The sequence below is a fragment of the Nematostella vectensis genome, chromosome 3 (assembly GCF_932526225.1).
Source record: "Nematostella vectensis chromosome 3, jaNemVect1.1, whole genome shotgun sequence".
Classification (NCBI taxonomy): Eukaryota; Metazoa; Cnidaria; class Anthozoa; order Actiniaria; family Edwardsiidae; genus Nematostella; species Nematostella vectensis.
Window position 1 is genome coordinate 3,637,184 of NC_064036.1, and position 27,399 is coordinate 3,664,582.

The 27,399-nt window shown below is 44.1% G+C and overlaps 2 protein-coding genes across 4 annotated transcripts in view; one reads left to right on the forward strand and one right to left on the reverse strand.

The window, feature by feature from the left end:
- Positions 1–835: 835 nt before the first annotated feature.
- LOC5510058 lies at positions 836–8,267 on the reverse strand. 2 transcript variants are annotated; one of them, XM_048725588.1, is made up of 13 exons: positions 8,001–8,264; positions 7,883–7,933; positions 7,446–7,496; positions 7,150–7,191; positions 6,621–6,929; positions 5,633–5,820; positions 4,524–4,703; positions 3,847–3,985; positions 3,488–3,544; positions 3,026–3,187; positions 2,386–2,508; positions 1,831–1,971; positions 836–1,103 (listed from the first exon to the last, which is right to left on the reverse strand). In XM_048725588.1, the coding sequence occupies exons 1-13, from the start codon at positions 8,104–8,106 to the stop codon at positions 940–942; spliced, it is 1,713 nt and encodes a 570-aa protein (XP_048581545.1). In that variant the 5' UTR covers positions 8,107–8,264; the 3' UTR covers positions 836–939. The 2 variants fall into 2 exon arrangements, with proteins under 2 accessions (XP_048581545.1, XP_048581546.1); XM_048725589.1 differs by lacking the exon at positions 7,883–7,933 and having other exon boundaries at positions 8,001–8,267.
- Positions 8,268–9,602: 1,335 nt separating this feature from the next.
- Positions 9,603–27,399, forward strand: part of LOC5510061 (fibrillin-1) — a 47,168-nt gene continuing 29,371 nt past the window's right edge. The window contains exons 1-24 of one of the 2 annotated variants that reach the window (XM_048724688.1): positions 9,603–9,724; positions 11,571–11,756; positions 13,594–13,684; positions 13,991–14,061; positions 14,158–14,385; positions 14,624–14,896; positions 15,218–15,424; positions 18,012–18,179; positions 18,496–18,666; positions 18,951–18,980; positions 19,238–19,455; positions 19,750–19,902; positions 20,390–20,669; positions 21,189–22,172; positions 22,527–22,748; positions 22,969–23,187; positions 23,457–23,657; positions 24,109–24,261; positions 24,458–24,676; positions 25,013–25,213; positions 25,561–25,779; positions 25,970–26,176; positions 26,341–26,586; positions 26,898–27,116. In XM_048724688.1, the coding sequence (XP_048580645.1) occupies positions 9,667–9,724; positions 11,571–11,756; positions 13,594–13,684; positions 13,991–14,061; positions 14,158–14,385; positions 14,624–14,896; positions 15,218–15,424; positions 18,012–18,179; positions 18,496–18,666; positions 18,951–18,980; positions 19,238–19,455; positions 19,750–19,902; positions 20,390–20,669; positions 21,189–22,172; positions 22,527–22,748; positions 22,969–23,187; positions 23,457–23,657; positions 24,109–24,261; positions 24,458–24,676; positions 25,013–25,213; positions 25,561–25,779; positions 25,970–26,176; positions 26,341–26,586; positions 26,898–27,116 (5,224 nt within the window). In that variant the 5' untranslated portion in view covers positions 9,603–9,666. The remainder of the gene's footprint in view (positions 9,725–11,570; positions 11,757–13,593; positions 13,685–13,990; positions 14,062–14,157; positions 14,386–14,623; positions 14,897–15,217; positions 15,425–18,011; positions 18,180–18,495; positions 18,667–18,950; positions 18,981–19,237; positions 19,456–19,749; positions 19,903–20,389; positions 20,670–21,188; positions 22,173–22,526; positions 22,749–22,968; positions 23,188–23,456; positions 23,658–24,108; positions 24,262–24,457; positions 24,677–25,012; positions 25,214–25,560; positions 25,780–25,969; positions 26,177–26,340; positions 26,587–26,897; positions 27,117–27,399) is intronic. The other variant, XM_048724689.1, reaches the window with a different exon arrangement.

Sequence of the window (27,399 nt, forward strand, 5' to 3'; positions counted from 1 at the left end):
GGGCAATTGTTGTAATTCGGACAAACAACACAATCTAAAATATTCTTTGAGTCGAAACAACCCCCCCCCCCCCCCCCCCCCCACACACACACACACACACACACGCACAAACACGTAATAGGTATGTACTTTAATACTTACCCGGATGCAGATACCACACGACACCCTTTCTCGGTTTTTGCAGTTGTTTAGGTCAACAAAACTCTAACATAAACATGCAAGAGTGAAACACTGGATACTACATTCCCGGTGAGAAGTACCCGCAACCCAAAGAATTCATAAATGCGAAATAAACACTGAGATCAAGACACTTCAGGCAGCATTCTAAGGGATAAACGTCTAAAGCCCCATCTACACTAAATCTTTAGTTGACAATTTCTATGTGACAACTTTTATTTGACACTGTAGATGGAGCAAAATCGGCAACTATGGTTGCTCATTAGCTTATAGGTTTGCATTTTCTCGGCAATTAAAAATTGCCACACAAAAAATTACTGACAAATAAAAATTGTTAGTGTAGATGGGGCGTTAAGAGGAAGTTCAGCCAACCAGCCTCTCCCTACTTATGAGCACCTATGATGATAGTAATCTGTAAAACATACATGATGTGGGGGCATCTGAGAAACGTACATTATATTGAGGGGGTAGGGATACCAGAAAAATACAGGTATACGAAGTGGGACTATCCAAAATAGATACGGCGATTTTGCAGTTTCCACCAGCTCCACCCAGCCCTCTCGCCTCATCACTTTTTGCTTTTGAGACTGGGATTTTATTTTAGGGCCACCGTATTTGATTTGGTGCTTATTTTACCTAAAATCAAAACTCAATTAAATATAGACAAATCACTTTTATACACTAGTATTTCATAGACAATGCCATGTGTGATAGTTACAGTGTGACATTAAAGAAGTACAGTTCATTCATTTAGAACATTGTTCACTTTTTCTTGAGGAGGTAATAAAGAAATCCAGCGGTTGTCATGGAAGCAGCTGCTATGGCAACGAAGACATGCGACAATACAATGTAGACAATACTAGAATGTTCGGCCGGAGACGGGATTACATCGCCGTTAGTAGCAGTTTCCACTTTAACGTTGGAAACTGAAAATTGAAATAAGTATTGATTTATACATATATATTAAACACGTGATCTAGTAAAATATCGGAGAAGAGCAATATATCACCCTTTGAGCAACTTGGAATCAACAATAAGAAAATGCTGTCCTTGTAGCGCATGCGTAAATGTTTTACCCGCCATTAGTTCCCATCACGTGCGAAAGAAAATGTTTTGGGATAATTGCGCACGCCAGGGGCTCAAAAGTACGGGCAATCATCTGTATTATATAAATGTCACAGCGTTTCCTAGAGGAGCAGGTTATTTTTAGACGCGCGCGCACGAACGGGCCAATCAGCTACGCTGACGTTGGTCGCGCGCGCGAGTGACGTGAGGCTGCACTTGCAAATTGCAGTTAGGAAGAATATTTTTTTATCCATCATCCGTCGGTTTTGTTTGTTTAACAAAAGAATTGCAAGCTAGAATTCAAAGTCATAGGTAGGGTTGGATTCATATTAAAGAAGAGAGCAACGAAAGTACCGAAGCTTTTTGTCTGAGACTGCGCGTGCAGTTGAGCTCAGCCAAAACGTCAACACAAAGGTCGAATCTGATTGGCTAATCCGCGCGTCTAAAAATAGCCCGATCCTAGGAAACGCCTATCTAATACCAGAACATGGGGAAGTTAATTGTCCCTACTTAAGAGCCTCTGGCACGTTTATACCAGCAGTTTCTAATCGTACTGGATTCAAATGTTGGGCGCTTACTGACACATACCTAATGGCATCTGGGAGACGATGCACACATTTCCCTGCATCTTAAAACCTTCGCCACACTCGCATTTGTAACTGCCCTGTGTGTTACTGCAGATGGAATTACTTGAGCACTTCGCAGGCTTCAACGAACATTCGTCGATATCTGCAAAGTTTAGAAAACATAAGCCACTCAAAAATGCGCACGTTCTAGAATGGCGCGCGCTATAAACCAAAAAACAATTCAGATATCTACGGGGTTTCTATTACAGAAAATGTATCCACTATTAAGACACGGCGTTTAGATGCACTTCAGCGCATGTTTGTCATATGGTTGTAATGTTTGTAATGTTTCACTAATTTGGGAAAAATAAGCTTGTCACATTCCCTTCATTCTGCCCTGAAAAAGTCTTTATTAAAGACGAAAATTTCAGAGTAGACTACCAGTTGCTACTCAGAGGCCGTACGCCTGTTACCAGGATGGTTTGTTTTGCAGATGACGGGGTTTATTGAGCCTAAAAGCGAGGCTTGGGCACATTATTTGGAAAACACAGCTCATTTTTGCGATATTTGGATTTACCTTTACATTCGCCATCTGACATCTCAAAACCCTTCTTGCATACGCAGTCATATGAGCCAGCAGTATTTTTACAAACCGCGTTGTTTGGACATCTGGATTGCTTATCCGCGCATTCGTCAATATCTGGAAACAAAGCGCAAAAACCATTGCATCAAAAAATCTATTCTATGCCACTGGGATGGGCGAACGTCATGTTCTCTCCGAATTAGAACGCCACTTCACTTCGTGACATAATGGGCGAGTTGTGCATGTGAGATAGCAGTCACATTCAGCAAAACGAAGCGAAAGCGTAGAAGGCGTGCTTGTGGCCAAAACAATATATAGGCGTACGAACATTGGAACATTTGGCCAAAAATAACCCTTAACAACATTTCGCAAGGAGTAATTTCAAAGGTAACCCACCCCTGTGTATTCATTGTATCATCTCTATGATACAAAATGTATGGCGTTAGTAGTTGCCACACTAGCAAACAGTCGGCTATCACTCATAAATATAACCCAAGGTCTAAAAGCTTCTCCACCCTCAATACCCGCGTAGATTTTCAAGTATTGTTTCATGCAAGTATGTGAATTATATGGCGCACTACCTGTAACTCGTGGGGCTAATAATAAACATATATTATCACCATTATCGTATTACCTGTACACGAAACGTTTCTGGCGTGGTGCGGTGAGAAAGTCGTCTTGGGCCCACGGTACCCTGCCATGCATCTGCACGTGTATGAACCGGGAGCGTTGCCCTCGTGGGAGCACTCAGCATCGGGTATGTTGTCGCAATCGTTCTGGAGGTTACACACGTACCCTGTTCCCAAGAAAGACAACCATTTTAGTGAGCGATTTGAAAAAAGTGTTTAACAAGGCCTAGACTGTGTAGCCTACGTGTAGCCGCTGACTCGCGAAATCCTGATGATATTTTCGCGAGTCAGCGACTACACGTAGGCTATAGACTGTGAGATGCTTTTTAAAAACTTCCAAATGTGTGTAGCATTTAGAATTTTTATCTATATTTAAAAAAATATCTTTTAAATGAAGCTGATAATAATTTCCTAGCATTTCTCGTTTTTAAAGAAAACCTAGTAAAATACCTCCTGTCTTACTGTACCTTTCATGCGTAGATCCTGTAGTGGAAAAGAAAGACGATTCGTCACTCCTCGAACGCCTAGAAACATAGTAAAAACTATGTAATAAACTATGCTAGGAATAAAACAGCAAATTAGAATGCACAGAATTTTTATACAAACGTGAAAAAATAATGTGGATGGGCATGAATAGAAAGACGCACACAAACTACACTGAATAAAAAAATTAACAAAACAGTTCCCTTCATCATAGGGGTCTATAAAGTGCAACATGTAGGCAAGGTGCTTATTCGGAGTAGGCGCTTAATGGTTTTTTTTTTTTTTTTTTTTTGGGGGGGGGTTAATGTTATACCGTTTGTAAGAGGGGATCTGCTCTACTTACTGCCATATCCAAACACCTCTATGCCCATGCAGGGAGAATGATGATAAGCCACCGGGTGAAACCTCACGTAACGGTACGGGGCGTCAACCAGGTCTAGAATGTGAGAGGATGCCTCAAACCTCTTGGTGCGCTTGAAAATCTAAAGAGAACACGTTAGTTTTTAATTATCTGTCGCGTGTTATGTATGGTGCTTCGTTATGTGTAGCCTGCGTGCATTGTGTAGTAATGTATAAGTATGTAGCACAAGCTGCGTTGTTATGTGTAGCCTGCTATGTGTAGTAATGTGTAGCCTGCTATGTGTAGTAATGTGTAGCCTGCTATGTGTAGTAATGTGTAGCCTGCTATGTGTAGTAATGTATAAGTATATAGCACAAGCTACGTTGTTATGTGTAGCCTGCTATGTGTAGTAATGTATAAATGACCGGCAGTATGCTGTGCTTTGCGATGTGTAACCTCTATGTGTAAGACTAAAGTGCTATGTGTATTAATGTATTAAGTGTTATGCGTAGTAATTGGTAATGTGTTAAGTGTTATGTGCAATCTCTATGTGTAATACTAAAATGCTATGTGTATTGATGTGTTAAGTGACATAATTTGTAAAATGTTTGAAAATTCTAGGCCTCTAAGAGCGGTTCATGCTGCAATTCTGAGTCTTCCTGACACTCTTGGCTTGGCACCTTTTCCTTGCCGTTTTCCTCGATGAATCTCCATTGTTCTTCGTCGTTCGAAACCGATATTTTGAAGTTGATGATGTAAGCTGGTTCCGGGTCTCCCCGCTTGGGCTCGAAAGGAGTATGGAAGCTTTGCATTCCTGTGACGCTGACACTGCAGATGTAAAACCGTCCATTCAAGTCGACCTGACAAAAAGCAATGATACTTCAGGCTGCTTTGATCAAGGTTTTAGATAAGCAAGTCGTTATTAAAACAACTCCGTACATGATGATGTATTGGTACAGAATACTACACGATTCATGATGCACCAACAAGAGAGTAAAGCACTTGTTGGGGGCACGATACAGAAACATTAAGAAAATACTGGGGGCGCAGCCACGCCCTCACTCGTCATTTCTTTATAATGTTTGAAAATATTGTAGGGCACATGCCCCCAGTGACCCAACCCCTGCTTAGGCCATGCCTAAGAACAAACTACACAGTTAACACTAACACATCGCACCGACAAACTGCACCACACATGCTGTACCTAGGGACCACTAGTACAGCAGTGAGCCATGTACTAACACACCACACCACACAAGCTGTACCTAGGGACCACCTGCACAGTGAGCCATGCACTAACACACTGCACCACACAAGCTGTACCTAGGGACCACTAGTACAGCAGTGAGCCATGTACTAACACACCACACCACACAAGCTGTACCTAGGGACCACCTGCACAGTGAGCCATGCACTAACACGTTGCACCACACAAGCTGTAACTAGGGACCACTAGTACAGCAGTGAGCCATGTACTAACACACCACACCACACAAGCTGTACCTAGGGACCACCTGCACAGTGAGCCATTTACTAACACGTTGCACCACACAATCTGAACCAAGGGACTATGAGTACAGCATTGAGCTATGCGCTAACACACTGCACCACACAAGCTCTACCTAGGGACCACTATTAAAGCAGTGAGCCATATACTAACACACCACACCACACAAGCTGTACCTAGGGTACCTAGGGTAGCTCAGCTGCACAGTGAAAATGCATTAAACTTCTGTACCAAGAATACAGCGAGTCAAACTAGTTGTGCCACAAGACACTGGCAATATACCTGTAGCCAAGGCGACTCCGTATCGCTTCCCTTTGGGCACCATTTACTCTTATTTGGTGTGTACAGTCGCCCGTGAAATGCCGGCACGTGTGCGTTGAGCTCGCTGGATGCTTTCATGTTTTTGCGACCGACGTAAGGGTGGATGAAGCTATAATACACTCCAGCGGGAGGGGCCTTCATATTGCAAACTGTGACAAAAAAGTTATCGTCACGAATGTGATTCCTTATTTTGCACACATGGCAATAACACGCCAGGATCTGAGAACTGAGGGGGTGAATGACTAACAAAGAAGTTGAAAGCAGAAACAGAGCAATTGAAATGTTGAAGTAAATAAAGCATGTCACTTATGGTGTTTGTTTTGAGTCTCTAATTCCCATAGCCATCTTTATCAAATTTATTGATAGTTAAGTAAATATTGCGTGAATTTTAGTGTAATAGCCCAGGCTCGATATGACAACGAAAGAACGGGCTAGAGCATGGAGACGAGGCTCAAGGATGAATGCTTCAAATAGTAGTAACAACTTATTAGTAATAGCTAATAGATTTTGGCCGCCAAGGTGGGGGGGGGGGGGGGGGTTGGGGTGCGCGCTCACACTGCGCACCCCCTGTGTACGCGCCTGACACTGCGCACCCCCTGTGTACGCGCCTGACACTGCGCACCCCCTGTGTACGCGCCTGACACTGCGCACCCCCTGTGTACGCGCCTGACACTGCGCACCCCCTGTGTACGCGCCTGACACTGCGCACCCCCTGTGTACGCGCCTGACATTGCGCAGCTCCTGTGTACGCGCCTGACACTGCGCACCCCCTGTGTACGCGCCTGACACTGCGCACCCCCTGTGTACGCGCCTGACACTGCGCACCCCCTGTGTACGCGCCTCACACATATTTCTTTTATTTGCTCTAGGGGCAGACGCAATTTGCTCATTCGTCTTTGTTGTTAATTCCTGCTCTACTATATGGGCGGCTGCTGTGTTTATGAGTTACCTGGTCTAAGAAGGTAGTTTCCATTTTTCTCCTCTCGTGCAATCACCGCGGGCACGTAGAGACTCTGATTATTCCCATCCACACCTAGCGGCGCCACGACCTCCTTCCCCTTCTTCATAAGGCCGCGGAGCGGAGCTCGATCGATGATGACATTTTGTCGAGGAAAATCCATTTTCGTAACAGGTTTTCCTTTTATTTGGAAGTGATTCAGTATTTCCATCTTCACGGTGCCGTGTTCCTGGCCTAAGTATTTCCCGCGCAGATAAAATGCTACATATCCATTATCTTTGATGCCAATAAGTCCAATATCTGTGGAAGATAAAGAAAATTAAACTGGAAAACCTCAAAAATTACTTTGCATTTTGTGGTAATTTGCCGATTGGGTGTTTTCTCAGGCCATTATTCTTAGTTAAGCGGACAGGTCAATCAACGGGTTTAGTTTCCTTTGCGCGCGCATTACTATATAAGCAAGTGTGTTTAATGTTTTATTTAGAAAATGTTTGCGCCGTTGCTTATTCGCAAATCTTACCTTTTGTTTCTTTCGCTTGAAGCTTCTTTGGTGATACAGGGTCTATGAAGATTTGGAGATTTAAAGGTTGGTTCTCACTTGGATGTAAGCGCAAGCGCAGCGCACATAGTTTTCCGATTCTCACTGGGAACGCAAGCGCAAGAGAACAAAACTGCTTGATTATCTTGCGCTTACGCTTGTGTTTGATTCTCACTTGTCGCTTCCGGTTGCGCTTACGCTTGCGCTCGCGTCCCAGTGAGAACCATTTAATGTACTAATGTCTGAGGTTTAAACGTGCAGCCTTCGTTATGACATACCCTTCTTTTTTCCGGATTTCAAATCACTTGGGCTCGTTGGAATAACAGGATCTGGTCATAAAAAAATACAGCGAATAATAACAATGTTTAGTATAGCAGCTCAACACCGTTCGCCCGTGTTGAATACAATGCTTAAAAATATTTGGTCCAAATATTTTGAGTGATAAGATGCTTAGGTTCGGCACAGGGCATTTTCATGGCGGGCATTCGGGAACCTAGTTGATAGTAAATGCGGGGACAATTCTATATTGATTTCTGGTCGCCTCAACCATCATAACACATATGGGAAATTATAAAGCTCGAATCTCTTGATATAATAACGCGATTTTAATGTCTTTTGTCATATCGTTGATGGAATTGTTCCCGGCCGCATTCCGAATAACCATGAATGCCGAAATGGGTAATGCAGTTATTATCATAGTAGCCTTAAGTTTTACCTTTCTCACTTTCGGTTTTCAAATCAGTTTGGCTTGTTGTTGAAGCAGGATCTAGTTATACAAAACAACAATTTGATAACTTAAACTATAATAGTTTCTTAACAAATAAGCTGTGTACCTTCCGTTTCCTCCGGGCTGTCCTGCCCTTCAGGGGGTGGATTTTGAGCGATACAGCAGTGTGAGGCGGCAAGCAGGAGAATCCCCACTGCCAGAAGATGCCGCATGCTACACCCTATAGCTAGCAACCTAAACCACGTGACATCTTAGCTATTCCACCATCCAATCAAACACCACATCGAAGTACTTAACTTATGACGTTATAAATCACAATTAGCCATAGGATCACATATCGAACAATACGTTGTCATAGTAGCGCGAGCTGGCGTCTCGGGATGCGCGCCGCGCGCTTTGGGCTCCATGCATGGCGAAAATCCATCTTTTGATCGGAAAACTTATAGTGCATTTCCAAAAACCCACTTAGTCAAGGAAGTGGCACTCAAGTCTTTAAGAGATACCTATCCACATATTCGATCTCACATGTTGCCATAGACATTTCTTATGCTTCTGAAAATTTAGTTATTTTTGTCACTGAAACTTCGACACTGAAGAACATTCTGAATAAGTGACAAGCTTCTCTGCCCCGAGGACGGAGCCAAAGTATGCGCTCACTCACGCTTCACATTTCGCACACGGAAGCGACGTGAACAGGAGCTATGTGAAATAACCAGAAATGACGAAAGTCTATACCTGTATGTTTACTGTACATCGGTCTAGTTAAATATAGTCACAAGTGGTCCAAGGTCCCTTTTACAGATGTATACATTACGTCTAGACGAAATCCGAAGGCCCGGCGGCTGTATAGGGTTCAGGGTCTTGGCTATTAAGCAGACTGCACTGGGGGTATTTTGTGGCTTTCGTGAAATCTGAGTTGATTTGATGATGCTGTGATGATCCACTTTTCCAAGCATGCTAGGGGGCGGCGGTTTAAATGGGCTGGCAGCGTCTCTCGTCGTAATTCTTGCTTCGCTCGAAAAACCCTTATAGCGTCTGGTTTCCAGGGTAGATGGTTCCTTTCTCTACTCTTATTTTATCTAGTCTTTGTTGGCCATGTGTTACAGGCTAGTTTGATATTGGCGAACTAAAAATTGTCATCGACGAGGTACGCGACAGATATATCCGCGCGCTAAGGAAAAAGGTGGTAGCGCGCGGCGCTGAAATCTTGTAAAACGTAGCCCCCTATAATCGTGTACACTTTTCTTTGGTGCGCCACCACCCCTTCTTTATGTTGTGACAGAATTGTGTATAACATAAAGTCCTCATTGCTCTGTAAAAATATCTGCCACAAGCTTTTCACGTTTTCCCTCCCAAGGAATTCGGGAATTGCACGAAGGTGCGAGGAAGAATATTTGTTTATATGGGTTGGGCAGTCTTTTTCGCAACTTTGTATCCGGTTGTTGCGCAATCACTTCCGGTCCTTGTTATCATACGCCCATCTTATTCGAAATCCTTTGAGCAATACCTCGTATAAAACAATGATTACTTCTTGCTGAAATAAAAACATATTTGCATGAAAAAAAGTTTTTTTTAAATATTTTCGCACTTGATTTTTTCATCATCGCACTCTAGCTAAGACATGAGACACCATAGGAACCAATCAGCGTCTAGCGTAGGGTTTCAGCATTTGCGACCACGCGTTCCCTTTTGATTGACAAGCGGAAGCGTGACCTACGTATAAAACCGGACGGGGATCTCACCGACTCGGTACAGCAAGGAAAGCTCGCAAGATGAAGCTTTTCTATCAAGGAGTTCTCCTTTTAGGAACTCTAGCTGCCGTCACATCAGGTAATTTGCAATTATACTTCGTACTTAATCCTGTCCTAATTCAAAATTCTCTTCTCTGTTTATGCTGTGTGTAGTCTGCACGTTGGATTTTTACCACTGAATGCGTTTGACACACGTTTATGCGGAGTTAAAGCAAATTACCTGACTCTTCAAGTCTACCTAACTAGCTCTATGAATACTTAGAATATGTAAGCTCATCTTTTTTCTCGTCCTGCCTAGCTAACACTCAACAAAGTCACCTAAATGGAACTCAACTAGCAAATAAATGCTACTTTAGCATGCTGCTCAATTATTGACTGCAATTATTGGCGTTTCTGTCTAATTATTTTTTCTTTATTTGTCTAACGTTTTTCGACGTAGTTATGTTATTTACCTAGAACTTGCACACATAACATGAATAAAATATTTTTAACTGTTTGTATCGGTACGTCATTGCATATTCTAAAAGAATTACCCATTTGGCCTTTGGCATTCGTAACCTCTTAATCACAGTTTATCGAGTACTCTTATGCAACCTTTTTAGCATTAAGTATTAACAGTTTCGGCAGCAAAGAAAATTTGAGGGTTTTAATATGCAAATTACAATGACCACGCACGCAAGAATCACAAATATTCACTTGTTTGTACGGTAATCAGTGGTAATAAGACTTTCTGGACGGTTGTTTTGGTCAACCATTAGAACTTCCATCTATATAACGATTTGCGACAAAATAAACTGCTAATTTACTTTAACTTAACAGTTCTCGACTGATTATACTTTTTCAGGCGCCAACCATTATCGAGCTTTGAAGTGTTTTTAAACAGTGCGCGAAATCCTGCTTTAGTTTTCTGAAAATTGTAATAAAAGGACGCGGGTTAATTTAAATATAATTATAGTGATTTGGGGAATAATTTTATGTTGGTGACGCTGGAATGTGTTTTGCAATTGCGCGGATCTGTTGAAGAATTTTGACAACTGAGATGTTATTATGATAAAGAACATTCCCTCGAGGGCTGCATAAATAATTATCCGAAACTTATGATAACAATGAACTGGGCCAATGGATTCCAGGCGTTTTTGGCGAGATTATTAATTGCATGGCAAGTAAAAATGTCGTTCTTATTTGTTTGCCACCGAAGCAAGACTTTTTTCTAACTTTTTTTCGTGACCGCGGATTGTTGTGCGCGCGGAATATGGGCAGAACAAAGGAAAAAAAAAATCAAACTTGGTTGGCCATTTTATTCGATAAAACAACGGAACAGAGATAGAAAAAAAGTCGCCTTTTATTCCGTCCATGTCATAGCTGGAAGTTGGACTAGCGCTGGTGAAGGGGCGGGGGAGATAGGAGAGATTTTGGGATTTTCGTTACAGCCTACAGTTTTGCCCAGCTCTAAAAAGGCACTCGTTTACACGTTTACAGACGCCTTATGCATTTTCTAAAAAAAAATACTTTGCAAACCATGTGAATTCTTGTTTTTCTTGTTTGGATAAGAAACTTTAAGTGTTTCAAGATAAAAACAAGATCTCCACGTCGTGACCTTTACGAAATATACAAGTTTCAGCTCCAGTTAATCCAGTTTGGTCACGCACGCACCACGCATGTCACGGTAAATTTTGATAGGTTATCCTTCGTTCAATCAACGATTGTCGTAGACCGGTTTTACGTGATAAATGCAAGTTAATTTTTACCGAATATGTTAGTTTATTGCCATTTTGAAATGGCAATTCCAAAAATAGGTGCACCCACCGTAGTTCTGACCTCCCCCCCCCCCACACCTGGCTACTTGCCGGTAACCCCTCCCCCTGGCTACGAACCTGAGCCTGAATTGCGATAACTTCTCTAATTTCCCGCAATTGCTTACTTAGGGTATGGGTCGGCTAAAGACGGGAGATGTCCCCGCGTGGAGAGGGTTGGCTGCGACAGTGTGGACCAGTTCTTGGGGTTAGGCTGCTTCATGGACATCGAGTGTAATGGTACCGATAAGTGCTGTAGCGACGGGTGTGGAGGGTACACGTGCAAACCCGCAATCCTCCCACCGAGACCAGGAGACGGTTAGTATTAGGGGCTGGAAGGAAGGGGGTGAGTGTGTGTGGAGGGTACGTATTCAAAACCGCCGCAACCCTCCCGCTGAGACCAGGACACGGTGAGTATTGGGAGCTTGCAGGGAGTGGGTTGGGGGGGGGAGGGGGGGGGTGGAGGGGTGGTTGTTATGGTGCGAGACCGCGGTCCTCCCGCTGAGACGACCAGGACACGGTGAGTAGTAGGGGCTTGCAGGGAGTGGGTTGGAGGGGGGGGGGGGGGGGTGGAGGGGTGGTTGTTATGGTGCGAGACCGCGGTCCTCCCGCTGAGACCAGGACACGGTGAGTATTAGGGGCTTGCAGGGAGTGGGTTGGAGGGGGGCGAGGGAGGGGTGGTTGTTATGGTGCAAGACCGCGGTCCTCCCGCTGAGACCAGGACACGGTGAGTATTAGGGTGGGGGGGGGGGGGGGGGGTTGGGTTGGGGTGGAGGGGTGATTGGTGATGGCGATGGTGCAAGACTGCGGTCCTCCCACCGAGACTAGACGAGAATGAGGGTAAATTTTTTAACGTAGTTAGTGGTGAGGTATTGTGTGGTTGTTACACATACAAGCCTCCCACGAACTAAACTCAGACGGTCTATTAGACATTTGAGGGAGTTTCACCGTTAACGCGGAAGGCAAATGGCCAGGGCGTGACTATCGCTTGTGACAAAATGCTAGGCCGTTTGTTGTGATGTAATCATTTTCATTTTTTTCAGCATATTATCTGGACCAAAACGACTACCACATTTGTATATAACTCCAAATTTTGCAAAATGCATTTCAAAATATAAAGGTTATACATGATAAATACGTTTAAGTGTACGGGGCAGGTAGCCACCATTATCTATCTTTGATTTTAAGTTTTCTAATCGTGATTCACTAGAGCGTGTTTTTCAATGTATCGGAACACCCCGTATAATCCACTCGTAGTATTTCATGATGACGTGAGGATCGCGTGACAATCGTCTATTGTCTAGTCTTTCTAAACTTGATACGCCTCGGGCTGTCTTCACGACAGTGATTAGTCGACTGTGGATAAGATATTTTCTTCGCCGAATTTAACCTCTACCGGAATGTTTTCTTAAATACTTCACATGGCTAATTCTTACTATAACTATAATCTCTGGCAACGTAAATACTCGTCTTTGCGCCATTCCTTTAATGCTACGAACAACGCTGGTAGTGACAACTCCTTGATGGCATTTTTAAGGGGACCTCTGGCCTTTATAATCTAGTATCGATATTTTTTCCCTTGACCCCCACATTTGCGATACTCTATACTCAGACGTACTAAAGCAGATTGCGGATAGATTTACTCTACACTGTACCCCACGTATATGGTTTTGGCTCACCTTTCATGCCGTCAGTTACAGAATATTTCATTGTAATAATTTCCACAATGCAAAATAATATTTATATCTCTATAAAAACAGTGGCACCTCTTGCTACTGCGCATATCTTCTTGCGCATGAAAATCAAAAGTTCCAACAATCTCGATTCCAGAGCCCACATACTTTTGTGCAAGTGGTAAGACATGGGATCTAGGAACGAGATTAAAGTTCCAAAACTAGATCGTTAAGTAAAAAATTAATTGTTGTATAGTACAAATAGATTTTAATTTAGCGTGCGCCTCTTATCTGATAGATGAAAAACAGCGTGTCATAAACAAAAATGCATGCAGCGTGACGCCGACCCTGAAGGAAGGAGTTTTTTTTTGCGCGTACTTGCGTGTGGTTTCCTCTTACATCTAGGGAAGGGAAATCTGTGGCTTGTGAAGGTACACGAGGCTGAGCTATATCACGTAACATGTGCCTGCTATTCTGTTTAGAGACCTGTCCGAAAGACGACTCCTTTGTGAGTGAATCGAACGGCTGCAAAAATAAAAGGACCAAGTTCTGCTTCAAGGGGAACTGCAGAAAGTTAGTAATTACTTATTTCCACGTAATTTATTTAATTACTTGGAATTACAATTTTCTATGTTTTTATTTGAGCTGATTTTTCTTGTCTTCCCCAACTCGAATTTTGTTACGGTGCATGTATTGCATGTTTTGTTAAGTGCAGCCTTTAGTATAGGGTGGCCAGATGAAAATTGTCTGTTTTCTGCTTAATAAGACATGTGGAAGTGCACACTATTTTAGTACTGCAGCCCCCCCCCCTCCCCCCCAAAAATGTAAATATGTTTTCATCTGTAATCCCAGCTCAAAATTGTTCGTGTTTTATTCCAGATGCTGTTTCGCACAGACTTCGTGCAATCCAAAGCCATCCGCATTGTCTACAATAAGTGAATGCGAGAAAGGTACAAATCATTCAAATCACATGACCTTCTTCACTTCATGAGTAAATAATCTCTCATGGCTGTACCATTTCAACGCTTTTTTTTCTCGCTCACCAGAGCTGTGCGCCAGTAAGAGATGCCCCCTTCAGGGTCAGATCTGTGTGATGGACAAACACTTCAATATCGCCAAGTGCAAGTGCCCACAAGGCTGCCCCGCCCCCAATGGGGACGAGACGGTATGTGGAACAGATGGAATCAGCTACCCCTCCCCCTGCGAAATGAATTTGACTGCTTGCGTCTTGGGCGATAGGATCGCTGTTGAGTACAAGGGTCGGTGTAGAAATGGTAAGTTCTTTAATAGCTACCCCGGGTTTCTTTAAAATCAGATCATCGGCACCTTTTCAGATTACAAACTCAAATTACTTTCTCGTCAGTCCAGGTCTTCGCGGGAGAGGGCTCGTTGCTGAAGGGGATTCCCCCCAGCGACTTATTTTCTTAGTTTTCTATTGCAAGACTGTGATGCCTTGATGGAGCCTTACGAGTGGTAGCGAAGGGATGCTATTATCAGGTTTTCTATTTCCAGATCGTAACCTGGTCAAGGTGAGCCCATCCCACCAAAACCAACAAAAGCTGGTTGCCGGTAAAGAAGGCAAAGTGATTTGCCAGTTTGTTGGGAACCCTGTGCAGATCATCTGGGACAAGATCGGACTTCAGCGCTTGCCCCCGAGGCGTATGGTCCCTGATCGTGACTCGCTCGTGATCAAGAGCGTGCTACAAGAGGATGCTGGGGGATACATGTGCAGCGCATTCGACGGCAGCACCGCTATTACCGCAACAGTCAACGTCACGGTCACAGGTAGGTCACGCTACAATGGGTTGACATTGTATCTTATAGTAATGATCAATCAAATTTTGTTAAAACAGCTGATCGGAATACTCCTATTCGCGCGATGAAACGGCGACAACTTTCACCGACACTCATGTCGAATTTGGAAATGTTATAATTTCGGCCTCGTATCCACGCACGTGGGAAAAATCCCATTGGAAACATGCAATCTACGTACGCTCTTTTGCCCCTCCCTCCCCCATCCTAATACTCTAGCTAGGCAAAGCCAGAACTATATATACTCTAAGATGGAAATAGACTTAACAATTGCTTTAATTTTTTTTCTTTCAGTACCGAACCGTTCGAGCTCTAAGAATATCGTTCCGCGTAGCGTGTGTTTGCAGCCGTCCTTAATCGGCACTGGCTTCGCCTTTAAAGTCCACTTCTTCTACAACGCCGCGAAGCGCTTGTGTGAGCCGTTTGTGTACAGCGGTATGGGTGGGAACAAGAACAACTTCAAAGACAAGGACACATGCCAGCAAGCCTGCATGCATTCAGGTCAGAGGGTGTACAGACTGTTCTTGGGGGGGGGGGGGGGGGGGGCGAAATAAGGCTCTATGTTGTTTTGTGTTTTCATTTGTAACTGGCGCGTGTGTCCCGAGACGAACGCATGTGGCGCGATGCGCTAAGTTGTACGGGTTTTCCTTCATCATGCAACGAACCCGGGTAGGGTAAAAACACCACTTACTTATATTAATAATAAACACAGAAATGTTTCCCCAGACAAGCGCCAGTATAAAATACTCAGTCTATTGTTTCGCCTGTTATTTTCAAACGAATGTGTAGGCTGTCGCAGATAATAAAAGTGTTAACTCGTGACACTGGAACTCTAGACTGGTGCCTTACAAGCGCCCCTAAAATGTTTAACGATCCAATACAGTTACCCAAGATCGGCACTAGCGATCATTACGGTATTATCATTCACCCACGTGACACGAGGAAAAGCAGGATAAGGGAATTTGGACAGTGGATTACTGGTTATAGTTTGGCTTATTTTCATGCGCTTAACACATGCAACGCCACGACTGACTATCTCTATAAAGTATTCCAGTGCGCGATTGAAAAATTTTTCCCTTTAAAACACGCGTGCATCCACAACACCGATAAGCCCTGGATGACTCCTAAAATCAAGTCATGGATTAAAAAAAGGCAAATGTGCCTAGCAACTCATGGAAAGGACTCTGATATGTACAAAATGTGGCGCAACAAACTACAAACACGCTATCAAGAACTGCAAGCGCGCCTACTTCGACAAAAAAGTTAAGAACTTGAAAAAAAAACAAATGTCCGCAAATGGAGGTGCGAAATCAAGAATCTTTCTGGGGTTAGTGAGAGGGTTGGGAAATGACACGCCCAGCTCATCGACGGCGTGCGCATCAAGTCAGTTGGCCAGCTGTGCGAGGACATCAACATGTTCTTCACTGGATTGACCTCAGACTTCACTCCTCTCTCTACTCATGATATCGACAACATAGAAGTTGGGCCCCATGAGATTCCCGCTGAGCTCTTTGTCTCTGAGCGGGAAGCATATATTGCTCTCCGGAAGACCAAGACAAGGAAAGCGCCTGGACCTGATAATGTACCTAAAAAGATCCTCACAGAGTTTGCCTTTGAGTTGGCTCCAGTCATCAGTGACATTTATAATGCTTTACTTAGAGAGGGCCATGTTCCACTCATCCTCAAGATTGCAGCGGTATGTCCCATACCAAACCAGAAACCTCCCAAGGCAATTGACAGTCACCTGAGACCCATATCATTAACTTGTCAAATAGCTAAGGTTATGGAATCATTTACACCGGATGGGTCGCTGCCCCACATTTTAGACAAGCTTGACTCTAGGCAGTTCGCAGTTTCTGGGAAATCAACATCTCATGCAATTGTTTATCTTTTGCATCTTACCCTAGAGGCCCTTGATAAAGAGAATTGTAGCATAAGGCTTTTCTTTGCCGATTTCAAAAAAGGTTTTGATCTGATAGATCACGGCATCCTTTTGCGCAAGCTTTCTGAATTTAGCCTCCATCCGGCTCTTCTTCGGTGGATCGCCGCATTTTTGCAGTGCCGGTACAATTTGTGCGCATTGGTAACGAAGTATCAAGCTCCAGGCCCATGTTTGGAGGAATTCCACAGGGTACCCAACTAGGTCCAATATTGTTTGCGGTTATGATAAATGATCGTCCTGGCCTTTACGCGCCAAGTATGTGGACGATTTAACCGTATTGGAAGTAATTCCTTCACACTCTCCATCTGTCCTTAACTTTATTGTAAACAATATTCAGTCATTTGCCTGTGAAAACAACATGCCCCTCAATCCTGTTAAATGTAAGGCCATGGAGGTTGACTTTCTTCACTATAATAGCTGCGTGTGTCGTCCAATCTACACGGGTGGTGCTCTCATTGAGTCCATGAAGTCGTTCAAGCTCCTCGGGGTATACATATCTAACGACTTGTCTTGGAACTTGCACGTCGATTATATAGTCAAGAAAGCCAACCGCAGGCTCTACGCATTGAGATCCCTAAGAAAGTGCGGAGTGCCCATAGGGGATATGGTAATCGTATACTGCTCGCTCATAAGATCCGTTCTTGAATACGCTGGTCCGGTTTTTGCAAACCTGCCATGTTATCTATCGGATGCTATAGAGCATGTCCAGAAAAGGGCACTTCGTATTATCATTCCCGGAGTCAGCTATGATGACGCTCTTGCCACATTAACTCTTAACAAGTTGTCGTTGCGCAGGGAAACAAACTGCCAGAAATTTATTTCAAACATCAAGAAAAATAACCCGCTATACCAACTCATTTCATCGTGTCGAGTTAAAGTAGACCATAATTTTGCTCTTAGATCTAGTGGAACAAGCTTTTGTAAAGTGTACAGTACAAATCGTTTTTCAGAATTTGTAACCGTTAAATTTTCAAATTATCTTATTTAGCGCTGTAATCAGTAATTCAGCTTAATGCTGCAATTGATTTAAATAAACTTAAGTATCTATCTATATCTAAGTATCTATCTGTTCATCCAACACAAGTGTAGTCGATAACCTGTAAAAATCCACCGAGATGCGTTTATTGATATTCCATTCCAATACAGCCACTCAGGTGTGCAGCCTGCCTAAACTGACCGGTCCTTGTATGGCGAGATTCATCAGATGGCATTACGACATGAGGTCCAGCGAGTGCAAAATGTTCACGTACGGAGGTTGCCAAGGAAACGCCAATAACTTTGAGAGCAAAGCTGCTTGTCTGAAGAAATGTTCAGGTAGGAGCAGCTAGGTCTTGCTGTGGTGATTCTCACCACGGGTAGGCCAACATGGTTAAAAATGGAATTAAGTTTGTTGGTTCTTTCCTTTGCTTTTCTACGTGTTCCTCCCTCGACAAAAAACAAAATTACGAGCCCTAAACCCCTAACGGTAGGACATTAGTCTTCCCAAGACTTCCATACCAAGACATGAGTCTTGGTATGGTGGCTGCCTGAGGTGGCTGCTATGCCTTTAATTGCTACCTAGAAACCCATCATTCTAGCTACAACACCAAGAAGAATGTATTAATTTTCATCTTTTCTGTTCTGTTTGCAGCTAAAGAGATTTGCGATCTGCCTGCGGAGGCTGGTTCATGCGATGGTCACATGCCACTGTACTTTCACAACTCTACTTCCGGGCTTTGTGAGAAGTTCCACTACAGCGGCTGCGAGGGTAACGCTAACCGCTTCCCTTCCATGAAGAAGTGTCAGAGAAAGTGTATGAAAGGTCAGTGATGCTTTCTATTAACTATGCTATTGCCATACAGGAAAGTATGATAAACTGGAATTTAATGAAGAATCAAATTGAGAAACCTTATTCGCTTGTTAATTGACGCTTGTGCCCAAAACATGTGTTCTAATCTAGCAACATATATCGTTGTTGTTGGCGCTATTGTTGGTTTACATAAAAGGAATTCTCCTAACGAAGATAACTAGCTAAAATGTGTCTATAATTCCTAGAATATCGAGTTCATTGATTAGCTCCAATTCATTGACGTTTTTTCCTTCCAGCGCTGAAAGGATTCCATGACAGCAAAGCCGGTAAGTAAGTCGGTTGATCTTGATCCACGATTTTTCGATGTGCGGTTTTGTTTCTCGTAATGAACCTGGTTTTATTGAGTTTTGTTCTTTCCAAAAAAAAAAAAATTGTAGAACGTAGATTGTTGTAGAGTTTAACCTCGTTAGCCCTTTATTGGAGTAAAAAGACTGGTGTAAGCACCGGAATCAATGTTTGTTGGTTGTGTCAACCTCGTCTTGAAGCATTGAACGGTAACGTTATCGTTTGAATTCTCTCCAAGACAAGCGTGGCATGTGTCCTCCCGCCGATGTTGACGTCACAAGCTGTCCAAATAGCGTTAGCGACAGATGCTTCAACGACGCGGATTGTCGAGGTAACCGCAAGTGCTGCTTCACCGGATGTCACATGGCCTGTCTCAAACCAATGAAAAAGAAGCACAGTCAGGAAAAGAAGGTTGCCAAACTTGGCACCTGCCCTGCTCCTACGTTCTCTGGAAAGGTATGATACTGGTGACTTGAAACCTAACGAGCCCTAATTGCTGTGACCCAGTTGTTGGCATGTTACTGTAGGGTTGTAGGGGCGTGGCTGTGCCCCCATTGTTTTCTGTACCGTGTACATTGGTTTCTGTATTTCCCCCCCCCCCCCCGATAATTCGAGGCTTGCTACGGCTATGTACTGCCATGTTATAGTAGCTTTGTAGTGAGCCACAACTGACTGTGGCATCTGATTTATGTTTGATATAAGCTGTGCTGCAATCTGTAATTGACTGATCACCTTTTGATCTATGTGTAGCTTTGCAGTGAGCCCTACCTAACTGACATGTGTAGCGTTGACCTGGACTGCCCAGGAAAGCGTAGGTGTTGTTATAACGGCTGTAATCACGAGTGTCTCATCCCTATCAAGCTCCCAATGGCACGGCCAAAGCCTGGCATCTGCCCAATACAGGTAAGCCCATATTGCAACTGCCATGAATATTATGGGTACTACATTGTTTTTACGAAAAATGGCGACATCAGGTTGGTTGACTGAAATTATACTGAAATTATAAGTTATTGGGGGTAAGAGGGGGGGGGGGGGGGCTGAGGGACAGGCGTCCTCTCCCTGCTACGCTCCTGCATATGTACCGCTTAATAGTATGTGTGGAAGACGTGATCTCTGATTATTTGATCACGCGCGTACCTACTCTATGCCTGTTTTATGCCTTTCGAATTTTTCGAATATAATCATGTAGCATTTCCGTGGTAATTACGCAACAATTCATGCGTCCTTCACGCCTATTTTAAACGGCCAATGCACGCCGCTGATTGACAGGACGAAACTATGAATTGGGATCGACAAGTGCCGTTTCAATCAGGAGTGTTTATGCCTCAAGGGTACCGTGGCAAAAGTGTTTTTTATTTCACTAAGTACTGATCACTAACCGTTATTGTAGGACTATATCGACCCCAGTCTTTGCAAGAGTACGCGGGATGAGTGCCAGACTGACGCCGATTGCTTCGGCAGACGCAAGTGCTGTTTTAGCGGATGCGCCATGGAGTGTATGGAAACTCCAGGCAGTATACCTAGACCCGGACAGTGTCCGATGGTGGACGAGACAGATCCGGAAATGTGTCCAGATGATGAGGCTGATAAGTGTCAGATTGATGACCAGTGTCCGGGCAATGATAAATGTTGTTTCACGGCATGTATCATGGAGTGTATTACACCTCCTGGTGAGTTCCAGTAGGCTACCTTTTAAGGATGACTTGTCCTCCATTGTGTCACACACAGTATCGCATTTAATGGGTCGAATAATTGGGCTATCTAGGAGTGAGACTGATCTTCCACCATTGATCCTAGGTATCATATATGATGGGTTAAATGGTAAAATAAGAGGGTCACTGATCTTCCGCCATTTATCCTAGGTATTATATATGATGGGTTAAATGGTAAACTATGAGGGTGACTGATCTATATCACGTGTATAATAATTTAATGGGTTTAACGTTGGGCTACCATATGAGGGCCACTGATCTTTTATTTATCAGCAGCCATACGAACGTTATTGATCTATTTCGGGACGTATAGCATTTACAAGGTTAAATGCTGGGTGACCTGTCTATGTTACTGTCTTCCAGCATGTATCACCGCTGCCGGGTTTAACGCCATTTGTGTTATTTTCCCAATGATTATCATTGCTAAAACTGTAGCGCAAAATAGATAGCATTGCTCTCATCCCACATATCGAACAGGAATGGAAATAAGACCTGGTAAGTGCCCGAAGCCATGGAAGGGCAAGGATGGTATCTGCGATAGAAGAGGCGACATGTGTTCACGAGACTCTGATTGCACCAATGATTGGAAGTGTTGCTTCAACGGCTGCCAGAATGATTGTATCCAACCCGTGACAGACGTGCGCCCGGACAATAGATCTGCAGATTGTCCCGCCCCCTGGAAGGGGTTAGATGGGATCTGTGATCGCATGGGCGACCAATGCCAGAGCGATATCGAGTGTCGTCCGAATCAGCAATGCTGTTTTAACGGCTGCCAAAAACAGTGCATCAAGCCTGGAGAGGTAGTTCGCCCGGACAACAGGTCAGAAGCCTGCCCTGCTCCGTGGAAGGGATTAGATGGGATCTGTGATCGCATGGGCGACCAATGCAAGAGCGATAGCGAGTGTCGTCCAAATCAGCGATGCTGTTTTAACGGCTGCCAAAAACAGTGCATCAAACCTGGAGAGGTAGTTCGCCCGGACAACAGGTCAGAAGCCTGCCCCGCTCCGTGGAAGGGATTAGATGGGATCTGTGATCGCATGGGCGACCAATGCCAGAGCGATAGCGAGTGTCGTCCAAATCAGCAATGCTGTTTTAACGGCTGCCAAAAACAGTGCATCAAACCTGGAGAGGTAGTTCGCCCGGACAACAGGTCAGCAGCCTGCCCCGCCCCGTGGAAGGGATTAGATGGGATCTGTGATCGCATGGGTGACCGATGTCAACGAGATGGCGATTGCCGTCAAGGTCAACAGTGCTGCTTTAATGGATGCCAGATGGACTGTATTGCGCCAAAGAACGAACTCGGACCAGACAAGCCGGGCAAGTCGTTGGGAAGATGTCCAAAGCCATGGAAAGATGACAAGTATTGTGATAGAATGGGCGACCTCTGCAAAGACGACAAGGACTGCTTTGGGAATTTCAAATGCTGCTTCACCGGCTGCCAGTATGACTGTGTCAAACCCGGTTAGTTACAGTCAAAAATTTCATGAGATTTTTACAGATATAGTATTGTTAGATATTATTTACTGTAGCAGGGCCTAGGACCAGGGCCAGTCCGGCTCGTTTCCTCTCTATCACTATCTTTCGCTCGAACTCCTCAATCATATCGATTGATTTTATTTCCTTTTTCCCCATTTTACCTCCACCACAAATTCATCTTTAAAGATTCATATTTAAAAAGGCGAAACCGCGCTATAGAAGGAATAGGACCAGGAAAGTATACGGATGAGTGACAAGTGAAGGTCTAAATGCGCTGGTCACGCTTCTTTTATGGTGCGGTTTCACGTTTAAACTTCTTTTTTTTTTGTTATCATGCAGTGAACTTGACAACATGTCAGTTGGAAAAACAAAAGGCTGATGACCAGCTGTCTGGTGATGTACCAATTGGTGGTCTTTTTGTGCCTCGGTGTGCCGACGACGGAAGCTACCTTCCCGTCCAGTGCCACGACTCGGTTGGTCAGTGCTGGTGTGTGGACAAGAACGGGCTAGAGATAGATGGGACACGCATGCGCGGAACGCCCAAATGCAACGTTACTATTGGTAGGTCATCAGCCAAGCGATAGAGATAATGTACTACAATGTGTTTTGGGTTTAGAAGAAAAGAATAGTGAAGATATGGATAGTAACATTATGAGATTCAACTTACATGTTAGTTTTTTCGTAATGACAGCAAAAAAGTAGCGTGGTTAGCTTCCCCTATTTATTTTGTTTTATGGTGTCACAATGTTCGACGAACCGAATTTGTTTTATAACGATACAGAGAAAAACAAGACGCACTGCCAGAAGAAACTAGAAAAAGCCCTTGGAGCAGAGGGTGTGGCCCCACCTGGTCGCTTCGTACCCCTCTGCAACGACGACGGTAGTTACGCGGACGTGCAGTGTCACGGATCAACAGGCTACTGCTGGTGTGTCCACCCGGACAACGGACAAGAAGTGACAGGGACACGACAGAGAGGACAGCCCGACTGCTCCGACGCAGGTAAGTGAGCCAAGCGAGTTTCATACTGTTTTATATATATTTTTTTTACTCTCAACCGGAATATCCAGTCAGTTTTTAATTTTACACTTTACCCAGCTCTAGTGTCCTGTGTACCGAACCAGCTAGACTTCGCAGTAATCAACGTTGGGCTTTATCTCGCTTTTGCATGCCACGTTTTCTGTTTGTGATAGTACAACGCGATCTTGTCATCCAAAAAGGTTAGATAAAATTTTAGATGTTCAACTAAATTCTCTCATTTCTCCTTCCAGCTCTGAGCAAGTGCCAGCGGCATTACCGTGACAACCTGATCTACCCACCGATTGGTCGCTTCCTGCCCAAGTGTAAACCCAACGGTAACTACGATGAGGTGCAGTGCCACGGCTCCACAGGCTTCTGCTGGTGTGTGGATATGGACGGTGTGGAGCTATTAGGATCCAAGATAAGGGGACCGCCGAACTGCACTGCTTTGGGTAAGTTAAATAATAAAAAATGGAGCCCTTGTCACACCCTAATTGTTTGTGTGTTTTAGCTTATTTGGGTAGTTATGTTGGAAGAAGTCATGCTATTTGTAGACTAAAAAGCATAAGCTTTGTAGGCATTCTAGATTACTCTGGTAATTCATAAATCTTCAAAAGTCAACCTTTTTTAGCCAAATTCGATGATAAACGTCCCATGGAGACGTAAAAACATCCTTTTGTTCTTTAGGGGATGGTCAGTTTTTTATCAGAAAACTCACCCCCTCCACACCACTTTCCCCCCCCCCCCCCCCCCCCCCGGAAAAAATAGATCCACGTTTTCGAATTTAGCACCACTCCAAGAAAAATCCTGGGTACGGACCTGTGGTAGTATCCAGTCGGTGACGTATACTGTTGCCGTTGTCGTATTGATCGCGCAGTGATCGTTGTATTGGTTATGTCGTAGTGTCTGGTCCCCGTGCTGGGATGTGTCCTATGCCATGGAAGGGGCTCACCGGGGCTTGTGATTACCGCGGTGACATGTGTGACAAGGACACCGACTGCCAAATGCCACAGAAATGCTGCTTCAACGGATGCCAGAAGGACTGCGTCAAGCCAGGTAAGGCTGGTAAGGATAGCCAGCAGTTATGCATAAGTACAACAAGTACATAGCGTTGAAGACGCGACGGATAGAATTGTCTCTGATGTAAAATGGATGTTGAAGTCAAGGTGGTAGAATGGATCATCGGCTCCTTTGCTTTCGCGCGTTTGAAAACATTTTCGTTCCCTTAAGACGACTCTTTGCGTTTACCTAGGTGCTAACAAGACCGTGTGTCAAAGTCAGTTGGAGGCCGCTCTTGGTCCAGACGGCATCGCCTCTCCCGGCCGCTTCGTCCCCCTTTGCACCTCAGAGGGAAAGTTTGCGGACGTGCAGTGTCATGGATCAACAGGCTACTGCTGGTGTGCCCACCCGGACAACGGACAAGAAGTGATCGGGACACGACAGAGAGGACAACCGGACTGCTCCGACGTAGGTTAGTGGGTCAAGTGTGCTTAGATGTGCCGTGTAGACATTGTTATTCAAGCTTTTCTGTTGATATGGACGAAAATGACAAATTACATATCGAATAGCCTCGGTAAAGTTTTTAGAACATTCTCAAAATGAAAGCTGTTTTTGAGGGTATTGAATTGATGATACAACAGTTTTTTTATATATATTTTCTTTGTACAAATAATATTTATTTTATTTTATTACATAAGTAGATAGAAGTAATTTGTTCTTCTCACGGTCAATATCTCGTTTCGACTTTTTCCAGGCAAATGGTCTGACTCAGTTCTAAGTCGATATTATCCAATGATTTATTTTTTAGCTCTGAGTAAGTGTCAGCGGCATTACCGTGACAACCTGATCTACCCACCGATTGGCCGCTTCCTTCCCACGTGTAAACCCGACGGTAACTACGAGAAGATGCAGTGTCACGGCTCCACAGGTTTTTGCTGGTGTGTGGACGCGGACGGAGCCGAGCTTGTTGGGTCCAGATTAAGAGGAAAACCTCTGTGCAACTCTAGCGGTAAATATATATAGTCATCTAGCTTTACATGCTAGATCCGTGCAATGGACAGGAGTGAAGGGAATGACCTCGCTTTGACCTTGTGTCCGTCTATTTGGTTTTTATTGTTGAGTGTAATTTTATATGTTTGAATGAAGTGTCTAAATAAAATAAATGAAGTATCAGAAAATACTTACTGCCTTACATTGACTCAATGTGGTTATATTTTCTCCAATGTCTGTGGAATAGTCTGGTGTGTGAAAATGGTTACTTCCTATCATTGACCTATGTTATTATTTCTCTTAGATACGATGAAGTAAATTGTGCGAAAATCCTTACAACCTATTATTGATTATTGCACAACTTAGATCCTTGCGATAATGTGAGCTGCGATTACTACGCTCAGTGCCAGGTGGAGGATGACGGTAGTACTTCATGTAAGTGCCCGATCTTCTGCACCTACGAGTACATGCCTGTGTGTGGTACAGACGGCAAGACGTACGGCAACAAGTGTGAGATGCGAGCCAGCGCCTGCCTCAAGAGCACCATGGTCACTGTCGCCTACCCTGGGGAGTGCGAGTCAAACGGTAAACGAACATCTTGACACAATAAGATAAATCCTTTTCGCCCCTAGCACCTCAATCGTTCTACGTTCTTTCTCTCTCCCTCCCCATTTTATTGAATAAAGACGTTTAGGAGGACAAGGAGATTGAGACCTTGGGCATTGGATTTGAATCAGTTGCCATTAGTAAATAATATTCTTCTCGTGCTTATCAGACCCCTGCGGCAAGCGCCGCTGTGGTTTCTACGCGCAGTGTGAAGTTGTGAACGGATCTGCTCAGTGTGTCTGTCCGAGTATTTGTCCGCTCCACTATTCGCCGGTCTGTGGCTCGGACGGCAACATGTACAGTAACGAGTGCGCGATGCGTGCAGCGGCATGCAAACAGCAGAAGATGATAACGCCCTCACTACCCTCTAAGTGCAGTAAGTACACGTGATGATTACGCCCTTATAAATAACATAATTTGTCATCTAGTAAAGAAGATCCATCCTTTAATAATATAGTCCTCTGACAGTTTCCCGATGAACTTGAGTCAACATGAGTAAAGAGAGATAGGCCAAAGTGTAACGCAAGTGTTTGATTGCAGAGCTGGATGATCCTTGTGACGTCACGCTGTGTAGCCATCCTCTTCAGAAGTGCATCCTCGTTTCCGGGGTCCCTCGATGCGAATGTCCCATGTTCAAGTGTTCGGCCAATCGATCCGATGTGTGCGGATCGGACAGGATGACCTACTCTAACGAGTGCACGCTGACCCAGACTGCATGCCAAGAGAGCAAGAACTTGACAGTTGTGAGCCAAGGACCTTGCCCGCCTAATCCCAAGCTGGCTAGTGGTATGCGACTAAATAAGACTCCTCTTTCCTAGCAAGGTTAAGGCACTGGGATCTCTGGTGCTAAGCGAACACAAAAGTATTTTGACACGAGCCAATAGATGGATGGGTGCTAACCGTACCGTAAACATCGTAAAACTTTGGTGATCGCTATGTTTTCTGAGCCGGTACCTTATTAAGAAAGCTAGTTGTGTATATATGTATCTTGCCAAATTTGAAACCGTTGAGACCTACTTCTATCTATCTCCTCTAGAATCCTACTCCCTTCTTGAATTCTAGTCGCAGGTGTAATCCTCTCTATTTTGTATTTCTAGGCCAACCCCTGGATCCATGTGAAATCTCCCTGTGCAGTCACCCTCAGCACACGTGCCATAACATCGACAACACTGCCGTATGCAAGTGTCGACAGATGATGACCGCGGACTATACGCCCGTGTGCGCGTCAGACGGGAAAACCTACCCTAACCGCATGTCCATGGAGAACGCAGGATGCGAGAAGAACATGATCTTGAGGATCGTCAGCCAGGGAGAATGTGAGATGTCGTATTTTTATTCCTAGTTGTCTATTGAGTATTTTAGTATGCGCGCCGGCTATAGACTTCCATTCGCCCGTTTTTACTTCGTCAAGGACAATTTTAACCAAAATTCTGTGCTTAGTCTCTGCGATCCTTCGCACAGAAAATGTTTATATTGTATATTTTACATAAACAACACACAAGGTGTGAGGAGTGACGCGTACCAGTTTATTGGAGACGATATTACAAGTATAGATGTAATGTAAAATATACAAACATGTTCATGTTTGTAGAAGACTGG

Bases quoted from the DNA above. Each gene is read 5' to 3' on its own strand.
- LOC5510058 (XM_048725588.1), bottom strand. From the start codon at position 8,106: ATGCGGCATCTTCTGGCAGTGGGGATTCTCCTGCTTGCCGCCTCACAC. The intron at 7,192-7,445 runs GTATGTCATAAC...AAATCTTCATAG, and splicing joins GAAATCCGGAAAAAAGAAGG to ACCCTGTATCACCAAAGAAG. The intron at 4,704-5,632 runs GTATATTGCCAG...GCTTTTTGTCAG, and splicing joins CGGAGTCGCCTTGGCTACAG to GTCGACTTGAATGGACGGTT.